Source organism: Podarcis cretensis (assembly GCF_951804945.1).
Source record: "Podarcis cretensis genome assembly, chromosome: 2".
Classification (NCBI taxonomy): Eukaryota; Metazoa; Chordata; class Lepidosauria; order Squamata; family Lacertidae; genus Podarcis; species Podarcis cretensis.
In genome coordinates, this window is record NC_137171.1 from 125,872,825 (window position 1) to 125,892,927 (window position 20,103).

Below are 20,103 nucleotides of genomic sequence, written 5' to 3' on the forward strand. Positions count from 1 at the left end.
CTGGGCTCTGCTTGAACTGAAACTCCCTTTTAGAGCTCAGTCAGTAGAGCATCAGACTCTGAATCTATGGGTCGGGGCTTTGAGCCCCACTTTGGGCAAAATATTCCTGCATTGCAGGGGGCTGGGCTAGATGACCCTCGTGGTTCCTCGTGGGAATTCAGAGCCTGGAAGGCGTCCTGGAGAGAAAGAGGAGGGCTGTGAACATAACAGGCAGGGGGCATAGATACAAAACCCACAAAAACTGATTGGATCACTAAAAAACCCTATTTTGCTGGAATTGTCCAGAACACCCCACCTCCAAAGGCTGTGTACGGAATATACACTTAAAGCAGATTCTTTCCTTCAAAGAATCCAGAGAACTGTAGTTTACCCCTCACGGAGCTACAATTCCCAGAACCCTTGACATCAGGCTGAGCTGATTTCCAACTTTCAAGGGTGGCTAAGTTGGCATCTGCTTTCTGCTAATCTCTTAGACTCATGCCATGGGCTGGATCCATAGATATATACATATATATACATATACAATTTTATACATATACATATACAATTTATATATAAATATGGCCTTTGGTTTGGACTCCGTCTGACCCTTATGTTTCCCTCCTCTCATGGTCTTGATCTATCGGCTACTTTTAAAATGAGGCTGCATTTTAAATTGCATTTTAACCTGTATTTTAAATTGGTCCCTCCCCCCCATTATGTTTTTACTGTAATTTTATTGGTGTTAGCCACCCTGAGCCCGGCTATGGCCGTGGAGGGCAGGGTATAAATAAAATAATTAAATAATAATAATAATTTCCTCCCATCTTCACCTCGCCCAGCTTGCAAATTAAGAATGTGAAAGAATATCCTCCTAGTGAGCTGTGATGGGAACCTTTTGCCTTCAAATTCTCTGGATGGCCCCCATTCAGGAGTTCCCTTGGTGGGAAACTGTGTTTTTTGGGGTGGGGGCTTCAAAGGAGACGCTGCAAGGAAACCCTGCAGGGTCGCCGCTTTGCAACTGCAAACTCTGTCCTTTTCTCCCCCACGCAGCGATGCCTTATGAGGAACGGCTAAGGGAGCTGGGCATGTTTAGCCTGGAGAAGAGGAGGTTAAGGGGTGATATGATAGCCATGTTCAAATATATAAAAGGATGTCACATAGAGGAGGGAGAAAGGTTGTTTTCTGCTGCTCCAGAGAAGCGGACACGGAGCAATGGCTCCAAACTACAAGAAAGAAGATTCCACCTAAACATTAGGAAGAACTTCCTGACAGTAAGAGCTGTTTGACAGTGGAATTTGCTGCCCAGGAGTGTGGTGGAGTCTCCTTCTTTGGAGGTCTTTAAGCAGAGGCTTGACAACCATATGTCAGGAGTGCTCTGATGGTGTTTCCTGCTTGGCAGGGGGTTGGACTCGATGGCCCTTGGGGTCTCTTCCAACTCTACAATTCTATTCTATGCATCTATACCTCTTTGTCCTCTATGGCCACCTGTCTCCCTCCTTCCCTCTCCAGATATTACCGCGCCCCCCCCCTTTTACAAACTCCTGTTTTTCTAGAGGGGTTCCTTTTGCAAACTTCCGACCAAACTTCCTGAGAGAAGCCCCTTCCAGCCTTCGCGTGGGAACCGGATATGACGGCACTGCCTTTGGCTTCCTCCTCTTTGAGGAAATTCCAGAAAAACAACAACAAAAACAAACCCGTTTTCCGGGAGGGGGTCACTCCCCCTCCCTCTGGGTCAATGAGCTCCGCTTCCTAGAGAGGCAGGAAGTTTTGGGGGTTATAGAGGTATTGTCGGAGGGGAGGGGTCTTCATGCATATTAACAGAAAAGAAAAGGGCTTGCAGAGGAGGAGAAAAAAGGTGCAGTATATTTTTTGTGTGTGGGGGGGGGAGGAATGGAGGTAGGGGCTGGGGGGGGGAGAAGGATTTGTTTCCCCTCCCCTTGAATTTACATGAAGGGCTGCTAGGGAGAGGGTTTTTTTTTGGGGGGGGGAGGAATGAGAGAAAAACAGGGAAGGTTTGTAGGGGGTGGGAGGGGGCTGCAAAGTGGGGTCCCCCCCAACAAGGTCTGCATTGCAAGATATTCTTTGGGGTGTGTGGGGGGGGGCAAAGACCCTTCGGTGCCAGAGAACCAGGAAAGGGCGCTCGCTCCCCCTGCCCCGCATGCAACCAGAATCGGATACTGAAGAGTCACAAGGTGACAAGCAGACACTCCCCCCCCCCCAAAAAAAAGGTATCTTAGACGCAGCCTCTTAATCCACCCCCTCCCTCCCTCCCACCGCTCCTTGCAGTCTCATGGTCAAGCTCGCTGGGGTGGGGGCGGATTTTGCTGCAGTGGAAGCTGCCTTGCATTGGGGGGGGTGGAATTGGGGAGGAGGGTGTTGCTGTGCTGCTTTTGTAGCCCCCCCCCCAGCTGGAGAACGGAGTCGCCTCTGGATTGGGAGAGAGGGAGGGGATTTCGAATTGGGTGGGGAGTGAGAGATGGGTAGTGTTAAGGGAAATCGGCCTCTGGAGCTTCCTTAATAATAATAATAATAATAAATTTTATTTATACCCCGCCCTCCCCGGCTAGAGCCGGGCTCAGGGCGGCTAACACCAATAAAATCACAGTATAAATATAATAGGGGGGAAAAGAAAAGGAAAAAAAAATTAAAATGCATCCTCATTTTAAAATAGCTGATAAATCAAGACCATAAGGGGAGGGAAACATAAGGGTCAGATGGAGTCCAAACCAAAGGCCTGTCTTGCAGGCCCTGCGGAAAGATGTCAAATCCCACAGGGCCCTGGTCTCTTGTGACAGAGCGTTCCACCACGTCGGGGGCCAGTGCTGAGAAGGCCCTGGCCTTAGTTGAAACCAATCTAACCTCCCTGAGACTCGGAACCTCCAAAGTGTTGTTATTTGTGGACCTTAAGGTCCTCCGTGGGGCATGCCAGGAGAGGCGGTCCCGTAGGTACTTGGGTCCTAGTAAGAAAGAGGCTGATGTGAGAAGGAAGCAAAAGGAAACAAGAATTTGCTTGTTGGGAAGGGAGAGGTCGCTCCCGCAGTCCCCCTTTCAGAAATCATAGATGGGGGGCTGGGAGATTGGGAACAAGAATGGGCAAGTCGGTCTTAAGCACCTTCCAGATGGTCTCAAGGCATTGGCTGGAGGCATTAAATAAATACCCTCTACATGTAGGAGTTGGTAAAAGGGCAGCTGAGGGACAAGGAATTTGCTAATAATAATAATAATAATAAAGCATGTTAATTAGAGATAAATCTGTAAAATAAGCAGCATGTAAGAGTGGATGAACTGGAATATATCTGAGAGAGTGGGAAAGCAGGGTTTTTTTTGGAGGGGGGGAGTGTATTAAATTAATTATAATTTGGCTTTGACATCTTAATAAATTGGAAAATGAGTTTCCCCCCTTTAAAGTCTCCCTCCCCACCCCCCAAAAAGTTGAAAATAGCAAACATAAACTGAATCCCCGTCAAAACAACACACACAAATGTGTGTCCTTTTGGGAAAACATTGTTCCAAAGTGTTGGGTGTGAATCTGGTGGATGCCAAGGCAGTTGACGTTCTTTAGAGTAAGGGGTGAAAAGTTACTCTGTCACAACGAAATCATCCCCTGTACTTCTTTTTCCAGCAAATGCTTCAACTCCTTTTTGTCAGGTTGTGGGTTTTTTTGTAGATGACCATAATTTTATTAGTCTAGATTTTCAAGATAGCCTACAAAAGAGAACAAGAATATAACACAGATCAAAAACATAAGAAACAAAAGCAATTATTGTAGCAACAGTAAAAATACAAAAAGCAGTAGGTATAAAAATCTGTGGGGTTTTTTGGAAAGTGTAGTAGTCCAGATTTTCTGATTCCATTGTGATAAATGCAAGTCTTCCAGAGATTTCTCGTTTTGAGCAATGAGTTTTTTAGCCCCTGCTGAAATAAAGGTGATGAGTTCTTTATATTTCATATTAACATTTTCATCTTTAAAAATAGTTAACAATTCCAAAGTTGGGATATGTAGGATTTTTTTGTGTAGGGATCAAGCTTATTTCATAAACATTTCTTTCCCCCAAAATGAAAGCCCTTTGTGGCATGCCTACCACATGTATAGTTGTTCCAACCCCGTCTCACTCTCTCCAGCAGAGATGGAATATTGTTGTTGTTTAGTCGCTTAGTCGTGTCCGACTCTTCGTGACCCCATGGACCAGAGCACGCCAGGCACTCCTGTCTTCCACTGCCTCCTGCAGCTTGGACAGACTCATGTTTGTAACTTTGAGAACACTGTCCAGCCATCTCATCCTCTGTCATCCCTTTCTCCTTATGCCCTCCATCTTTCCCAACATCAGGGTCTTTTCCAGGGAGTCTTCTCTTCTCATGAGGTGGCCAAAGTATTGGAGCCTCAGCTTCAGGATCTATCCTTCCAGTGAGCACTCAGGGCTGATTTCCTTAAGAATGGATGCGTTTGATCTTCTTGCAGTCCGTGGGACTCTCAAGAATCTCCTCCAGCACCATAATTCAAAAGCGATCAATTCTTCGGCGATCAGCCTTCTTGATGGTCCAGCTCTCACTTCCATACATCACTACTGGGAAAACCATGGCTTTAACTATACAGACCTATGTTGGCAAGATGATGTCTCTGCTTTTTAAGATGCTGTCTAGGTTTGTCATTGCTTTTCTCCCAAGAAGCAGGCGTCTTTTACTTTCATGACTGCTCTCACCATCTGCAGTGATCATGGAGCCCAAGAAAGTAAAATCTCTCACTGCAATGGATTGAGAATGGATCTCTCACTGCAATGGATCACTGGATTGTTCCATATCCAGTTCCATATCCAGTTCTGAGATGGAATATAGCTTTGTTCATATAGCTACATCTCAGGGTTCCCTCCCACAGTCTCTGCCAGCTGGCCTCTTCGATTACTGTCCCTACGTCTGATTCCCAGGTATGTTCCACTAAGTTGGTTTCACCTAAATGAATACCACCAACTGCTTTAATACATTTTTGATAATACGTGTTTGGATTTTGCATTTGTATTTGCAATTAGAATTTCAGCCGAAGTTTAAAGAGGCATGCGCAGTAACTGCTGGGTTTGTTAGAAAAATGTGTGATTTGATGCACGTTTAGCAAATTCCAGATGTTGTCTAGCTTTACTTAGCATTTGTTCCCCAGTCAAAGGTATGTCATCTGTGTAAATGTCTCCCACCCTAAATAAATCCGCCTTTCTGTGAACCGCTCTCAGACCTCCGGGTATAGGGGGGTATATGAATTCAATTAGTAATAATAATAATTTATGCATCGTTTTCCTTAAAGAGCTGCTCCTTGCATTGAAGTGCATCGTGGCAACAGCTGAGAGCATCCCAGAAGTGGCCCAATTTACGCCTCCTCCTCCGTCCTTTCCGCTGGCAACGCAATGGCCTCTGAGACCCCCTCTGAACGGCCTCTTCTCAGAGGTGGAGTGGAAAGAGGAGCCAGGCAGCTTCCTCAGGTAGGGAAAGAGCAATGGGAGCAGGGAGGAGGGAAGAGGCACAGATGGGACCACCCAGCCTCCCTCTGTGTTGAGTGGGGATGATGGGGACCAAAGAGAAGCTCTGTTTTCTTTCTCTTCTTCTTCCAGGCCCTCTTGACCTTTGAGGAGGTGGCTGTGTTTTTCACGGAGGAGGAGTGGGCTCTGCTGGATCCAGGCCAACGAGCTCTGCACAAGGAAGTCATGGAGGAGAATTATGAGATGCTGGCCTCTCTAGGTAAGGGCACATTTTTATTCCTCTTGGCTGTTAGACGTTGAAGGTGTGAATCTTTAGGTCAAACCCTGTATGTACTAGTTACAGATAGGTAGCCGTGTTGGTCTGCCATAGTCAAAACAAAAAAAATTCCTTCCAGTAGCACCTTAAAGACCAACTAAGTTAGTTCTTGGTATGAGCTTTCGTGTGCATGCACACTTCTTCAGATACACTGAAACAGAAGTTTCCAGACCCTTCTATATAGTGAGAAGGTGGGGAGGGGTATTACTCAGAAGGGTGGTGGGAATGGGTGATTGGCAGATAGCTGTGATTGGCAGATAGCTGTGATGAGCCTGTTGACGACTCTTAACGACTGCAATAGGTCTTACAGGAAAAAGCAAGGGGTGAGAAGGTGAAAAATGGCTTTGTCATGTATAATGAGATAAGAATCCAAGGTCTTTGTTCAGACAAAGACCTTGGATTCTTATCTCATTATACATGACAAAGCCATTTTTCACCTTCTCACCCCTTGCTTTTTCCTGTAAGACCTATTGCAGTCGTTAAGAGTCGTCAACAGGCTCATCACAGCTATCTGCCAATCACCCATTCCCACCACCCTTCTGAGTAATACCCCTCCCCACCTTCTCACTATATAGAAGGGTCTGGAAACTTCTGTTTCAGTGTATCTGAAGAAGTGTGCATGCACACGAAAGCTCATACCAAGAACTAACTTAGTTGGCCTGTATGTACTCTTACTGTATTTGCAACTTTGCTTTCTCCTACTGGTGTGGTGCATCTTTATAGGCTCTGGTTATGTAATCCCTTCCTTTGAGGTCGTGGATACAGATTAATTTGAAACGACTGGATGATTTGCAGCCAAAAGTAACTAATATTGTCTTTTTCCTTGGCAGAATCAGACCTCAGTTCCTGTTGGGAAGAGAGACAAGAGCCATTTCTCCAGGATCCCAAAGAAGGGGAGATCTCAGAAGGTAGCTGCTTAGATGTATTGTGGGGCACGAGCCTGCTGCCTTTATGTCCTGCTTCTGGGCTTCCTCTCACAGCATCTAGCTGGCTTCTGTAGGACTAAATAAATAGACCAGGTGGGCAAAGGCAGCCTTCAAATGCTCTCCAGCTGGCCCTTGGCCATCTCCCTCCCCAGGCCATTACCTGCCCTGCTTCACATCCTCCTTGAGTCCCTTTTTCCTGGCTGGGTTGTGTCCTTTAAATCTGCTTGCCTGATTGGAGGGCAGAGGGTGGGTTTTGTAGTAACTCTGCTGCTCCCCGAAGGCGACATTGAATAATAATAATATTATTATTTATACCCCGCCCCTCCAGCTGGGTTTCCCTAGCCACCCTGACCAGCTTCCAGTACAGTGGTACCTCAGGTTACGAACTTAATTAGTTTTGGAGGTCCATTCTTAACCCGAAACTGTTCTTGACCTGAGGTGCGCTTTCGCTAAGGGGGCCTCGCATGCCGCTGGTGTGCGATTTCCCTTTTCTTCCTGGGGCAAAGTTCGTAATCTGAAGTACTTCTTCCAGGTTAGCGGAGTTTGTAACCCGAAGCGTTTGTAACCTGAAGCGTTTGTAACCCGAGGTACCACTGTACATATAAAAACATCATAAAACAGCATAATTTTTTTACATTTGTTGTTACACCCGCTTCTGCCCCTGGCCCCAACATAGCATGAACATGCACACCTGAAGCTGCAAAAGTTGACAATGTCTAGGAGGCCTTTGGCTTGGTCCAGTAGGACTATTCTTGTAAAGACCAGAGATGTCCTCCAGGCTTGAGTTTTCCCTTTCTTTGTGCTGAGATATGTCTCAAATGAAAATATCCTCTGTGGTGCCACTGAGCTGAGGTTAATGTACTGTGAGGTTCTTTTCACAAGTGCCCATATACCCTTCTCATAGCGGGAAGGGACATGCTTGAGAACAGTAAAGTCAGTGAAGCAAAGAATTGGACTCAGTGCGTAATGAGCATGTCGGCTTCTGCCATGCAGTCTGAGTGATATTTTCATTTTCTCCCTCTCCCTAAACAGTTTACAGGCAGAAGAGCGAGAGTTATGGAGAGCCATTGATGGTGTCATCAGAAAATGTGGAGCGTGAAGCAGGGAAAAAGATGGAAAGGAAATCCTCTACTACGCAGGACATTGATATCTATGTCACCCTAAAACCACAGGAAGAATGCACAGGGAGCAGCAGTGTGGAGTGTGGAAAAAACTTCAGTCAGAGTGGAGGTGTTAGTTTACATCAAAGAACCCAAACAGGGGAGAAAGCGTTTCAATGCACTGAGTGTGGAAAGAGCTTAAGTAGTGCTGGTAACCTAGTCAAGCATAAAAAAACCCACACAGGGGAGAAGCCATTTAAATGCATGGAGTGTGGAAAGAGTTTCAGCCAGAGTGGAAACCTTATTGCACATCAAAGAACCCACACAGGGGAGAAACCATTTACATGTATGGTGTGTGGGAAGAGTTTCAGTCTTAATCACCATCTTACTTTACATCAAAGAACGCACATTGGGGAGAATCTGCATAAATGCATGGAGTGTGGAAAGAGCTTCTGTACCAGTAGTTTCCTTACTGCGCATCAGAGAACCCATACTGAGGAGAAACGATTTAAATCTATGGTGTGTGAAAATAGCTTCAGTCTTAATTACCGTTTTACTCTACATCAAAGGACCCCCGGTGGGGAGAAACCGCATAAATGCTTGGTGTGTGGAAAGAGCTTCAGTTGCAGGAGTAACCTTACTTTACATCAAAGAACCCACACTGGGGAGAAACCCTTTAAATGTACAGAGTGTGGAAAGAGCTTCAGCCAGAGCGGAAATCTTACTGCACATCAAAGAACCCACACAGCAGATAAACCATTTAAATGTATGGTATGTGGAAAGAGTTTCAGTTTCAATTACTCTCTCACTTTGCATCAAAGAACCCACACCGGGGAGAAACCCTTCAAATGCATGGAATGTGGAAAGAGCTTTCGTGCAAGTAGTGTCCTAATTGTGCATCAAAGAACCCACACTGGGGAGAAGCCATTTAAATGTATGGAGTGTGGAAAGAGCTTCAGGCAGAGTGGAAGACTGACTGCACATCAGAGAACACATACTGGGGAGAAACCATTTAAATGTATGGAGTGTGGAAAGAGCTTCAGCCAGAGTGGAAACCTTACCACACATCAAAGAACCCACAAAACAGAGAAACCATTTAAATGTATGGTGTGTGGAAAGAGTTTCAGTCTCAATTACTATCTTACTTTACATCAGAAAACCCACACCGGTGAAAAACTTTTTGAATGCCTGGAGTGTGGAAAGAGCTTTAGTTGTAGGAGTGCTCTTACCGCACATCAAAAAACCCACACATTGGGGAAACCATATGAGTGCATGGTGTGTGGAAAGAGCTTCAGACGTATGAGTAACCTTAATTTACATCAAAGAACCCATACTGGGCAGAAACCATTTAAATGTATGGAATGTGGAATAAGCTTCAGCCAGGGTGGAAACCTGATTGCACATCAAAGAATGCACACGGCGTAGAAACTGTTGTGAATCCCAGAGGTGGAGAAGCAGAGAAGACAAAACTTAGCCACTAATAAGAAATGGTCTCCCCATTCTGCCCAATATTTGGGCCGGCCTGGTTGTCATTTGGAAAGCGTTTCATTGTGAATCCAAGACGTGGAGAAAGAGAGGAGGCAAGGTTTAGCCACTTGGTCAGGGGGTCAGTGAAAGGCATTGGTCTGCTGCCATCACTGTTTCCTTTCAGTAAAACAGAACTCCACCTTGCGTATCACCCAACAAGTAGGGTGTGCTTCCTTGGGAAATGTAATAGAACTGGCTATGGCTTTCCGTGTAGAGAACCACGTGCCACTCCAGTCACAATAACTTCTCCTATCAACATTTTGAATGGTCCAAGGTCAATCTCTGGTTCTCAGATTCCTTATCTTGCAGCTGGAGATCTCCCAGTTACACTCCTATAAACAGTTTCATCACCACAGAGTCTGTACTTCAATTTCCCATACCACTAGGAAACTGTTTTCCTCTGGGCTACTCATTAGTACACTAGAAATACTATATTGTTTGTGGGTGGGCTATGATTAGTCCTTCTGCAATGCAACAGCACTCTGTTTTATTTTGTAATCTGTTTAAGCTGTTTACTTGCTATTCCCTTACCTTTCATTCAAAATAAAGTTTCATAATCTGACCAGCTCTTCACTTTGCCCTGTCACTGAAGCTCTTCTGAGTACCAGCTTTTAGTCTACTCAGAAGAACAGTGAATATCAATTCTAGATTCAGGTAGGTAGCCGTGTTGGTCTGACGCAGTCAAAATAAAAAATTAAGAAATCGTCCAGGAGCACCTTAGAGACCAACTAAGAAGTAAGATGAAGTTGGTCTCTAAGGTGCTACTGGACTTTTTTAAAATTTATTTTTAATTTCGACTGAATATCAATGTAAAGGATGCTCAGATTAAAACAGCTGTATGTGTAGCCTTCATATTACAACTATTGCCTACTTTTCACATATACAAATATCCCACAAATCATATTTCCTTTCATCAAAAAAGAGAAATCTCCTTTTGGCCATTGTGAAAATAACCAAGCATTTTGGATGCATATCATAAAATTCTTCTCTTCAAAGGAGAGATGGGCCCCCTTTGGGGCACTAACTCTGCCTTTTCTTGCTGAGAGAATCAGGCTTGCGACCAGGAAATTAGTCCTTTTTTCTCAACTCTGCAATTGGACAACTTGGAATTCTTTTGCATTGATTTCTTAGAATGTATTTTCTGTATGTGTGTAAAAACAACCTTACGTTTTTATCTTCTGTAATCCTGAACTGTCGTGAGATCTATGGATGAACAGCAGTATACTACTACTACTAGCATCTTAACTAAATAAATCTATTAACTAAGGTTATGTGACTGAAATCTTCACTGGAGCCTGTATATTCTGTGTGCTTATATGGTGGGTGTAAACACCCCCCCCCCAAACTATTTCTGAAATAAAGTTATTACTTTAACGCAGGGGTCAGCAAACTTTTTCAGGACGGGGTTGGTCCACTGTCCCTCAGACCTTGTGGGGGGCCGGACCCACCACCACCCTAAAGCACCCCCCTCCCAAAAGCCCCCCCCCCCGCCTATGCCACTCATGCCGCAGCGGCTGACACTGCCTCGTCTTCGGCAGCGTCGGCGTCCTCTGTCTCAGTGGGGTACAGAGCCCAAGCTCCTGGCCGCCTCAGCGGGAAGGAAGGGGCGGCACCCAGAGGCGTCTGTGGCTTCTGATTGGCTGCGGGAGCTTCCTGCAGCCAATCAGAAGCCATGCCAGCATCACTGCCCACCCAGAGGCATATGCAGCTTTTGATTGGCTGTAGGAACTTCCTGCAGCCAATCAGAAGCTGTGCCGCGTCACGGAAGTCAGTCTTCGCGCGGCGAGGCCTCTACGCCACGCCTGTTTAGTGTGGGAACTGACCGAGCGGGCAGCAGGGTCCACAAGGTTCGGGGGCCGGATTAATGAGCCCGGTGGGCCGTATCCAGCCCGCGGGCCTTAGTTTGACAACCTCTGCTTTAACCAAATGATAAGGTGACACAGCCCTCACTTCTGTCACTGATTATAGAATTGGGAGGGACCCTAGTCCAACTCCCTGCAGTGCAGGAATCTTAACTAAAGCATCCCTGAGAGATGGCCCTTAACCTCTGCTCAGAAACTTCAAAAGAAAGTGTCCACAACCTCCTGAGGGAGTCTGTTCCACTGTCGAACAGCTCTTACTGCCGGAAAGTTTTTCCTAATGTTTAGTCAGAATCTCCTTTCTTGTAACTTGGAAGTCACAGGTGAAGTGAAGGCATGAGGCAGGAGTTGGTAGTGCAGGTGAGCTGTGCACAGGCAAGCTGCCAGCTAGCTCTGCTAAGGCTCTTTTTATTAGCACAATATGCAAAACCAGTCAGATACATTTTGGGCTGTGACCTTTACACGTCCCAAGATTGAGGGGTTGTACAAAGTTATTTTGGCACCTGTTTCCACCGCGTCATTCTCCCCTTGCACAATGTATAATGAAGGAGACAAAGGTCACAGACAGGGCACGGCAGACCACTGAGAAAGCCAAAGGTTAGATAGAGGGCATGATGTTCAGACAGCTGTGGTTTGTCTGCAGGCGGAAGTGTGTTCCACACCCGGCGGGTGGATGTGTGCTCCTACCCTCCATCTTCCAAGGGGCAGCCCTTTAGATATCTGAAGATGGGTCTCATATCTCTGCTTTTCTAAGCTAAACACAACCCACTCCCTTAACCGCTCCTCATAAGGCTTCGCTTTAAGATCCTTTAAAGTCTGCACATTTTCCAGCTTGTCAATACCCTCAAATTGTGGCACCAAGAACTAGACACCGTACTCCAGGTGCGATCTGACCCAGGCAGAACACAGAGGGACTAGGACTTTTCTTGATCAGGACGCTAGACTTCTGTTGATGCATCCGAGAACAGCATTAGCTTTTTTTGCTGCTGCATCACACTGTTGACTCACGTTAAGCTTGTGTACAACGACCACTGGATCCTGTTCACGTGTGAAACTGGCAAGTTAAGATAGCCACGGGCAACTTATACCCTCCAGTAGCAATGCCTCATTGCCCTCCGTAATTTTGCATCAGGAAGATTTTGGGCAGCATGTGACAGGACATTCTCAAACAAATATGTGCTCTTTCTTTTTATTTTATCACGGCCGAGGACCCTGATACCTACGGGACTGCCTCTCCCAGTATGCCCCACGGAGGACCTTAAGGTCCATAAATAGCAACACCCTAGAGGTCCCGGGCCCTAAGGAGGTCAGATTAGCCTCAACCAGAGCCAGGGTCTTTTCAACACTGGCCCCGGCCTGATGGAACGCTCTGTCTCATGAGACCAGGGCCCTGCGGGATCTGATTTCTTTCCACAGGGCCTGTAAGACAGAGTTGTTCTGCCTGACCTTTGGCTTGGAGACAATTTTATTCCCTCCCCCTCTTTCTTTTTTCCTTTCTCCTCCTATGATGAGGCTGCATTTTAATGTTTTAATGTTGTATTTTAATCTTGTTTTTAAGTTGTATTCATTCAACTTGTTTTTATTATTGGTTGTTAGCTGCCCTGAGCCCGGCCTTAGCTGGGGAGGGCAGGGTATAAATAAAATTTATTATTATATTAAATTTATTATTTTCTTTGCCCATAGATCTCAGGGTAGCTCACAACATCATAATACAAGAAAGAAACACAAAATGCATCATAAAAACAAGAGAAATAAACACCCCACTAACCAATAACCCTCGCTCCCCCCACCTCACTTGCGGGTTGCAGCATTGACCACACTGGCTTGGTCATGTACACAGAATGGAAGATGTTAGGACCCCAAGAGCCGCACGCACGCTCCATGCGGCTCGGAGCGCTAAGCAGAGCCTCCCGCCTGCATTCGCTCCATAAGACGTACACGCATTTCCCCTTACTTTTTAGGAGGGGAAAAGTGCATCTTATATAGCGAAAAATATGGTAAAAGAATGAGAGAGGATGTTGCGGGGGCTCCCCCCCCCAGCATTAAGGAAGAAAGGAGTGGGTGGGAGGGGCAAGACAAGATGGGTGAAAGGGGTGTGTGAAGAGAAAAATTAATCTAAAATAAAAAGCAAACTGGGGATGAGGAAGATGAAGGCTGCCTGTTTTGTCTCTTCATGCCACTTACCATATTAAAAGTCCAATGGGGAGAACTGGGTGAGGGGCTACAAAGGAGAGAAGGGGGGAAATTGGATCAGGGCAGGCAGGCTTTCTCTCTCTCTCTATTTTTTATTTGATTTTCCAAATAAAAATTTATAGCAAAACCGAATACATACCCATACAGAGATTTATTTATTTTTAATCTCAAGACTTTCCCCCAATGCTATTGTCAACATTTTCAACTGCATATCATTTCATGTTTTGTATCCTTATTGTCCATTGTATTTGTTACATTACAAATGAGATTAAAATTCTGCTAATGTTTTCTTCTGGTTACGGTAGTCTCTTAAGTAAATTATAAATTTTCGCCATTCTTTCTTGATGTTTTTGTCTTTTTGGTCCCTGACCTTTCCAGTCAGTTTTGCTATTTCAGTGTCGTCTAACAACTCGGTTCGCCATTCCTCTCTAGTAGGGACTCTTTTTTCTTTCAATCACTGGGCTAATAGCATCTGTACTGCTGTTTTCACATACATTAAGAGCCTTTTCTGTTCCTTTGGAATGTCGGAACCTACAATTCCTAATAAGAAGGCTTCTAGGTGTGCTTTTTTATACAAAAGTTATTTTAAACATTTTTTTTCCAGTTCGTTATATATCATGTCCCATAAAGACTTTATTACCTTACACAACCACCACGTATAATAAAAGGTACCTTCTTTTTCTTTACACTCCCAGCACATATTTGTACTTGTTCTATACATTTTTGGTAGCTTAAAGGTAAAGGTAAAGGGAACCCTGACCGTTAGGTCCAGTTGCAGACGACTCTGAGGTTGCGGCGCTCATCTCGCTTTACTGGCCGAGGGAGCCGGCGTACAGCTTCTGGGTCATGTGGCCAGCATGACTACGCCGCTTCTGGCAAACCACAGCAGCACACAGAAACGCCGTTTACCTTCCCGCCAGAGCGGTACCTATTTATCTACTTGTACTTTGATGTGCTTTTGAACTGCTAGGTTGGCAGGAGCAGGGACCGAACAACGGGAGCTCAACCCGTTGAGGGGATTCGAACCACCAACCTTCTGATCAGCAAGCCCTAGGCTCTGTGGTTTAGACCACAGCGTCACCCGCATCCCTTTTTGGTAGCTTACTAGGAGTCAAATAGCACAGGTACATCATTCTCATATAATTTTCTTTCAGTGTACAACATGCCATGAATTTCAGATCTGTTTTCCATAATCTTTCCCAAAATGCAATATGAATGTTATGCCTTTCTCTCTCCCCGTCTTCCTTCCTTCCTTCCTTCCTTCCTTCCTTCCTTCCTTCCTTCCTTCCTTCCTCTCTCTGTCTCTCTCCTCAGCCCACCATCATTCACATTAGCAGGTTCACACTCCCCCCACTATCTAACAGTACATTACATATTATTAAACTTATTATTATGAGACATTACTTTCATTATTTTAACACATATATGTATAGCTTTACATGGAAACACCAAATACATCAAATACACACCATGCTTCCACCACCAATTTCCCCCTATAGGAATCCGTGATGTCATGGGAAGAGCAAACTCTGAGGGTAATACTCTCCACACTCCATACAACTAAAAGGTTTCTCCCACATGAGAGGGCAGGGGGTGTTTCGCAAGCATTCAGTTATAACTGAAGTGCTTTCAGCACTCCATCCATTTAAACGGTTTCTCCTCTGTGAGTTTGTTGATGGTTTGCAAGGCTTCCACTCTTAGTGAAGCTCTTTCCACACTCCATACATTTAAATGTTTTCTCTTCTGTGTGAGTCTGACAATGTTTTGTAAGATCGCCACTCACTAAAGCACTTCGCGCACTCCAAACATTTTTAAGTTTTCTCCCCTGCGTGAGTTTGTTGGTGTTTTGTAAGACTTCCTTTATCACTGAAGCTCCTTCCACACTCCATACATTTAAATGGTTTCTCCCCTGTGTGGCTTTGTTGATGTATTCTAAAATGTCCACTTTGAGTGAAGCTCTTTCCACATTCCATACATTTAAATGGTTTCTCCCCTGTATGAGTTCGTAGATGTATATCAAGATTTCCACTATAACTGAAGCTCTTTCCACACTCCATACATTTAAATGGTTTCTCTCCTGTGTGGGTTACTTGATGAATTCTAAAATGTGAACTTTGACTGAAGCTCTTTCCACACTCTGTACATTTAAATGGTTTCTCCCCTGTGTGAGACCGTAGATGTAAATTAAGATTTCCACTATGAATGAAGCCTTTCCCACACTCCATACATGTAAATGGTTTTTCTCCCGTGTGTGTTCGCTGATGTGTTATAAGAGATCCACTATGACAGAAGGCCTTTCCACACTCCTTACATACAAATGTCTTTTCTCCTGTGTGAGTTTGGATATGTGAATTAAGACTTCCACTATTAGTGAAGCACTTTTCACACTGTGTGCATTTAAACGGTTTCTCCCCTGTATGAGTTCGTTGATGTAAAGTAAGTTTTCCACTACAACTGAAGCATTTCCCACACTGTGTGCACTTAAATGGTTTCTCCCCTGTGTGAATTCGTTGATGTACAGTAAGGTTTCCACTATTATTGAAACACCTTCCACACTCCAAACATTTATACGGTTTCTCCCCTGTGTGAATTCGTTGGTGTTTTTTACAGGCTCCATTATTACTGAAGCTCTTTCCACACTCTGAACATTTATATGGTTTCTCACCTGTGTGAGTTCGATGATGTACAGTAAGGTGCGAACTATGATTGAAGATCTTTCCACACTCCATACACTGAAATGGTTTCTTCTCAGTTTGAGTTTGACATTTTGCAAGACTTCCATTACCACTTAAGCTCTTTCTGCACTCCATGCCTTTAAATGGTTTCTCCGTTGTATGAGTTCATTGATGGGATAACCATGCAGACTGACTGAAGCGCATTCCACATGTCTAAATATTTTCTTCATCTGAACATTTTATTTGTTTTTCCCAATTAAATTGCAGGTGGCCCCTCAGAATTCTGAATGTCTTCTCTGTTGCCTTTCTGGGAGTGGGGTGGAAAGAAAATCTTGTTAGTGTTTCAAGGAAGAGTAAAAGAGAGGTTAACACACAGTAAGCCCAATTAGCACCTTTTCTTATTTTAACATCTCCTAGATCCTCTCCTCTCTATGTCTCCCTGAGGAAGACTAGTTAGCTCTGCCTGACCTTCTGCCCATATTGTAATATAGGAATATCTTAGTGGAAATTCCCTGTCCCGCTAGACGAAAGGGTTTTCCGTTTTCAAGGCGCTTCGCAAGACGAATTTCCCTATGGGCTTGCTTCGCAAGACAAAAACGTCTTGCGAGTCTTGCAATTTTTCCCCCGCTCCCCCCCCCTTTTCTAAGCCGCTAATAGCGCTAAGCCGCTAATAGGGTTGCTTCGCAAGACGAAAAACCGCAAGACGAAGAGACTCGCGGAACGGATTCTTTTCATCTTGCAAGGCACCACTGTAATATAGAAGCTTTCAATACAGTGGTACCTCAGGTTACACACGCTTCAGGTTACATATGCTTCAGCTTACAGACTCCACTAACCCAGAAATAGTACCTCGGGTTAAGAACTTTGCTTTAGGATGAGAACAGAAATCGTGCGGTGGTGGCGCAGTGGCAGCGGGAGGCCCCATTATCTAAAGTGGTACCTCAGGTTAGGAACAGTTTCAGGTTAAGAAAGACCTCCAGAACGAATTAAGTTCTTAGCCTGAGGCACCACTGCCATGGAAGCATATTCACCCAGTGCTTTAACAGTTGCACTGGCTCCTGGTGGAGTATAGGGTCAGGTTCAAGGTGCTGGTCTTGACCTTTAAAGCCCTTTGTGGCTTAGGGCCCTCGTATCTATGGAACTGGCTCTCCTGGTATGCCCAGGAGGACCTTAATGTCCATGAACAACTATAGTTAGAGGTCTCAGGCCCTAAGGAAGTCAGACTATCCTCCACCAGCACCAGGGCCTTTTCAGTGATGGCTCCGACCTGGTGGAATGCTCTGCCCCATGAGACCAGGGCCCTGCAGCATTTAACTTTCTCCCGCAGGGCCTGTAAAGACACAGCAATTCCGCCTGGCTTTCAATTTGAACTTAGCCTGATCTTTTGTTCCTCTTCCTTCCCTCCCCTTTTTATGAAGATTACCCGCTCCGGGATCCCACAGCTAATTCTCCCCTGGTCTCCTCACTGGCCCAAATAGGACTAATTAAGCCAGCTAGCCCTGGTGCTCATCTAATGTTTATTTCCCCTAAATTGATTTTTGAATTATATTGTTATTCATGTTTTTATACTGTATTTTATGCTGCTTTTATAACTAAGTGTTTTAAATATGTTGTTAGCTGCCCTGAGTCTAGTTTTTGAACCGGGAAGGGCAGGGTATAAATAGAAATTATTATTATTATTATTATTATTATTATTATTATTAAAATCCAAAAGCATTTCAATAGCACCCTCCACCCATATTTTTGGACTGGTGTCCAACAGTATAAATAATCAGCCCTGCAGTGGAAAGTGAACATTGCTACTGATCATGATAGGTTCCTTCTCTGCAGGGAGAAAGGGGGTCCCGTGTGGGTTTTCAACATTCCCCTCCCCACAGCAGTTAGTCAAACCTTCGAGATGGGCAAGCCAACCCTCTCGCCAGCTCAATTTGTGCTTAAGCAGGTAACTGTATAGCAAGAAATAAACAACAGAACAGGAAGAAAAAGGAAGACAACTTCTTAGGATAAAGGAACTCAGTGGTCCCACAGTGGGGCATATTATTCTGGAGAGCTCCTAAAGGTCCCTGTAAGGAAGTCCAGGTAAGGAAGAGAAGAAAACCCAGGTAAGGGAGGAAGAGGAAGAGAAAGGGGGGGGGGACAGGAGGCCCCTGAGCATTAATGTGTGTGCAACCCTCAGCTCTTGGTTCAATGGTCTCCCCATCACAGATAGGAAAAGCGCAATTGTTGGAGGAGTGGAATGGGGAAGCAAATGCAAGAACAAGGGAAATTCTGTTTACAAAAATGCAGTTCCACCTACTGGCAATGCTGGGCTTGGCTCCACCCCCCCCATGGCTCCCTCAGCCCCCCAACTTCCTCTGCCCTCCTCTCTCCGTCCCCTTGGCGCAGCTCACCCCTCGCCCTGCGCCCCGAACAGCACGTAAAACTCTCCATCCGGAGGGGCATCGCAAGAGGGGGGGGGAGAGCGAGGAGAAGGGAGGGGGGATCTCTCTGCTGGTCTCCCCCGCTTCCTTTAAGCCTTGCATGGACCCCCTTCTCTCCATCTCTCCTGCCAAAAGGACCCGACAAGGCGCAACACGCGCGGAGACCCTGGGGGATCTCCTGCCAGGTTTGGGACCTCGGCTCGGACCCCAGCAGGGCAGGTGAGCATCCCTTTGCCCCTCAAAAGAGATCGTGCAATGGAATCCCTGCGGGCGTTTCGTCTGGAGTAAGACGTCGTGCACCCCACACCGCGCTGCACATAGAATCATAGAATCGTAGAGTTGGAAGAGAGCACAAGGGCCATCGAGTCCAACCCCCTGCCAAGCAGGAAACACCATCAGAGCACTCCTGACATATGGTTGTCAAGCCTCTGCTTAAAGACCTCCAAAGAAGGAGACTCCACCACACTCCTTGGCAGCAAATTCCACTGTCGAACAGCTCTTACTGTCAGGAAGTTCTTCCTAATGTTTAGGTGGAATCTTATTTCTTGTAGTTTGGATCCATTGCTCCATGTCCGCTTCTCTGGAGCAGCAGAAAACAACCTTTCTCCCTCCTCTATGTGACATCCTTTTATATATTTGAACATGGCTATCATATCACCCCTTAACCTCCTCTTCTCCAGGCTAAACATGCCCAGCTCCCTTAGCCATTCTTCATAAGGCATCGTTTCCAGGCCTTTGACCATTTTGGTTGCCCTCCTCTGGACACGTTCCAGTTTGTCAGTGTCCTTCTTGAACTGTGGTGCCCAGAACTGGACACAGTACTCCAGGTGAGGTCTGACCAGAGCAGAATACAGTGGCACTATTACTTCCCTTGATCTAGATGCTATACTCCTATTGATGCAGCCCAGAATTGCATTAGCTTTTTTAGCTGCCGCGTCACACTGTTGGCTCATGTCAAGTTTGTGGTCAACCAAGACTCCTAGTGAATTCACATAGTGAATTTGAAAGTGGGGGTGATCTCAAATGCAATGCAAACCTTGCAGGTGTTGAGTCCCCACTTTGCAGCTGGGATGCATAGATCTGGGCTCCTGTCGATGGGGGGTCCCAGGAACGGCTCTTGTGGGGTGGGTGTTGGGGGGTCTTCTTTCCCTGTCCCCCTCTCATCACCCCCCCCCCCAGGCTGCGTCTTTACCTCTTTGTCATCTCCGGCCGCTTGCCTCCCTAAATCGTTAATCCAGTTTCCATTCCTGCAATAAGGGGGGGGGGCGTTTTCCTCCACCGACACACCCCTCCTCCCTTTTCTAAAACCTCCCGCCTCTCGAGGGACTCCTATTGCCTTTGTCTTGAAACTTCCGACACGTTGAGTAGCGACACTTCGGGTTCCCCTTTGAACGCGCGGGCCCATAGAACTATACTTGCAGAGCAGCCCCCGCCTGCATTTCAGGATCCCAGTGCGAGTCAGGCTTGTGCAAAATATGCATAGGGGAGGGGAGTAAAGCTGCCCAACCTTCATCCACCAGAGGTTTTTTTTAAAAGGGGCGGGGGTGTGTGTCTTTCCCTGTCGAGGACTGAACCTGGTGTCTCCTTTTGCATGCAACGCATTGAATCTGAGACCTTCTGTATGCAAAGCAGCTGTTCTGCGC

General features: G+C 45.8%; 3 protein-coding genes across 4 annotated transcripts in view; 1 reads left to right on the forward strand and 2 right to left on the reverse strand.

Moving 5' to 3' along the window:
* The window catches only part of LOC307208942 (uncharacterized protein), an 81,905-nt gene extending 63,455 nt beyond the window's left edge, over positions 1-18,450 (reverse strand). The window contains exon 1 of the mRNA XM_079963993.1: positions 18,431-18,450. The gene's annotated coding sequence lies outside the window, so the exon portion shown is untranslated. The remainder of the gene's footprint in view (positions 1-18,430) is intronic.
* Positions 1,638-10,580, forward strand: LOC307208530 (uncharacterized protein). The gene is made up of 5 exons (XM_079963191.1): positions 1,638-1,842; positions 5,275-5,447; positions 5,577-5,703; positions 6,591-6,668; positions 7,719-10,580. Exons 2-5 carry the CDS (start codon positions 5,373-5,375, stop codon positions 9,209-9,211), a joined length of 1,773 nt encoding a protein of 590 aa, XP_079819317.1. The 5' UTR covers positions 1,638-1,842; positions 5,275-5,372; the 3' UTR covers positions 9,212-10,580.
* LOC307208898 (uncharacterized protein) lies at positions 13,970-19,905 on the reverse strand. 2 transcript variants are annotated; one of them, XM_079963925.1, is made up of 2 exons: positions 19,653-19,905; positions 13,970-16,347 (listed from the first exon to the last, which is right to left on the reverse strand). In XM_079963925.1, exon 2 carries the CDS (start codon positions 16,173-16,175, stop codon positions 15,177-15,179), a length of 999 nt encoding a protein of 332 aa, XP_079820051.1. In that variant the 5' UTR covers positions 16,176-16,347; positions 19,653-19,905; the 3' UTR covers positions 13,970-15,176. The 2 variants fall into 2 exon arrangements, with proteins under 2 accessions (XP_079820051.1, XP_079820052.1); XM_079963926.1 differs by lacking the exon at positions 19,653-19,905 and adding an exon at positions 19,497-19,571.
* Positions 19,906-20,103: the final 198 nt, after the last annotated feature.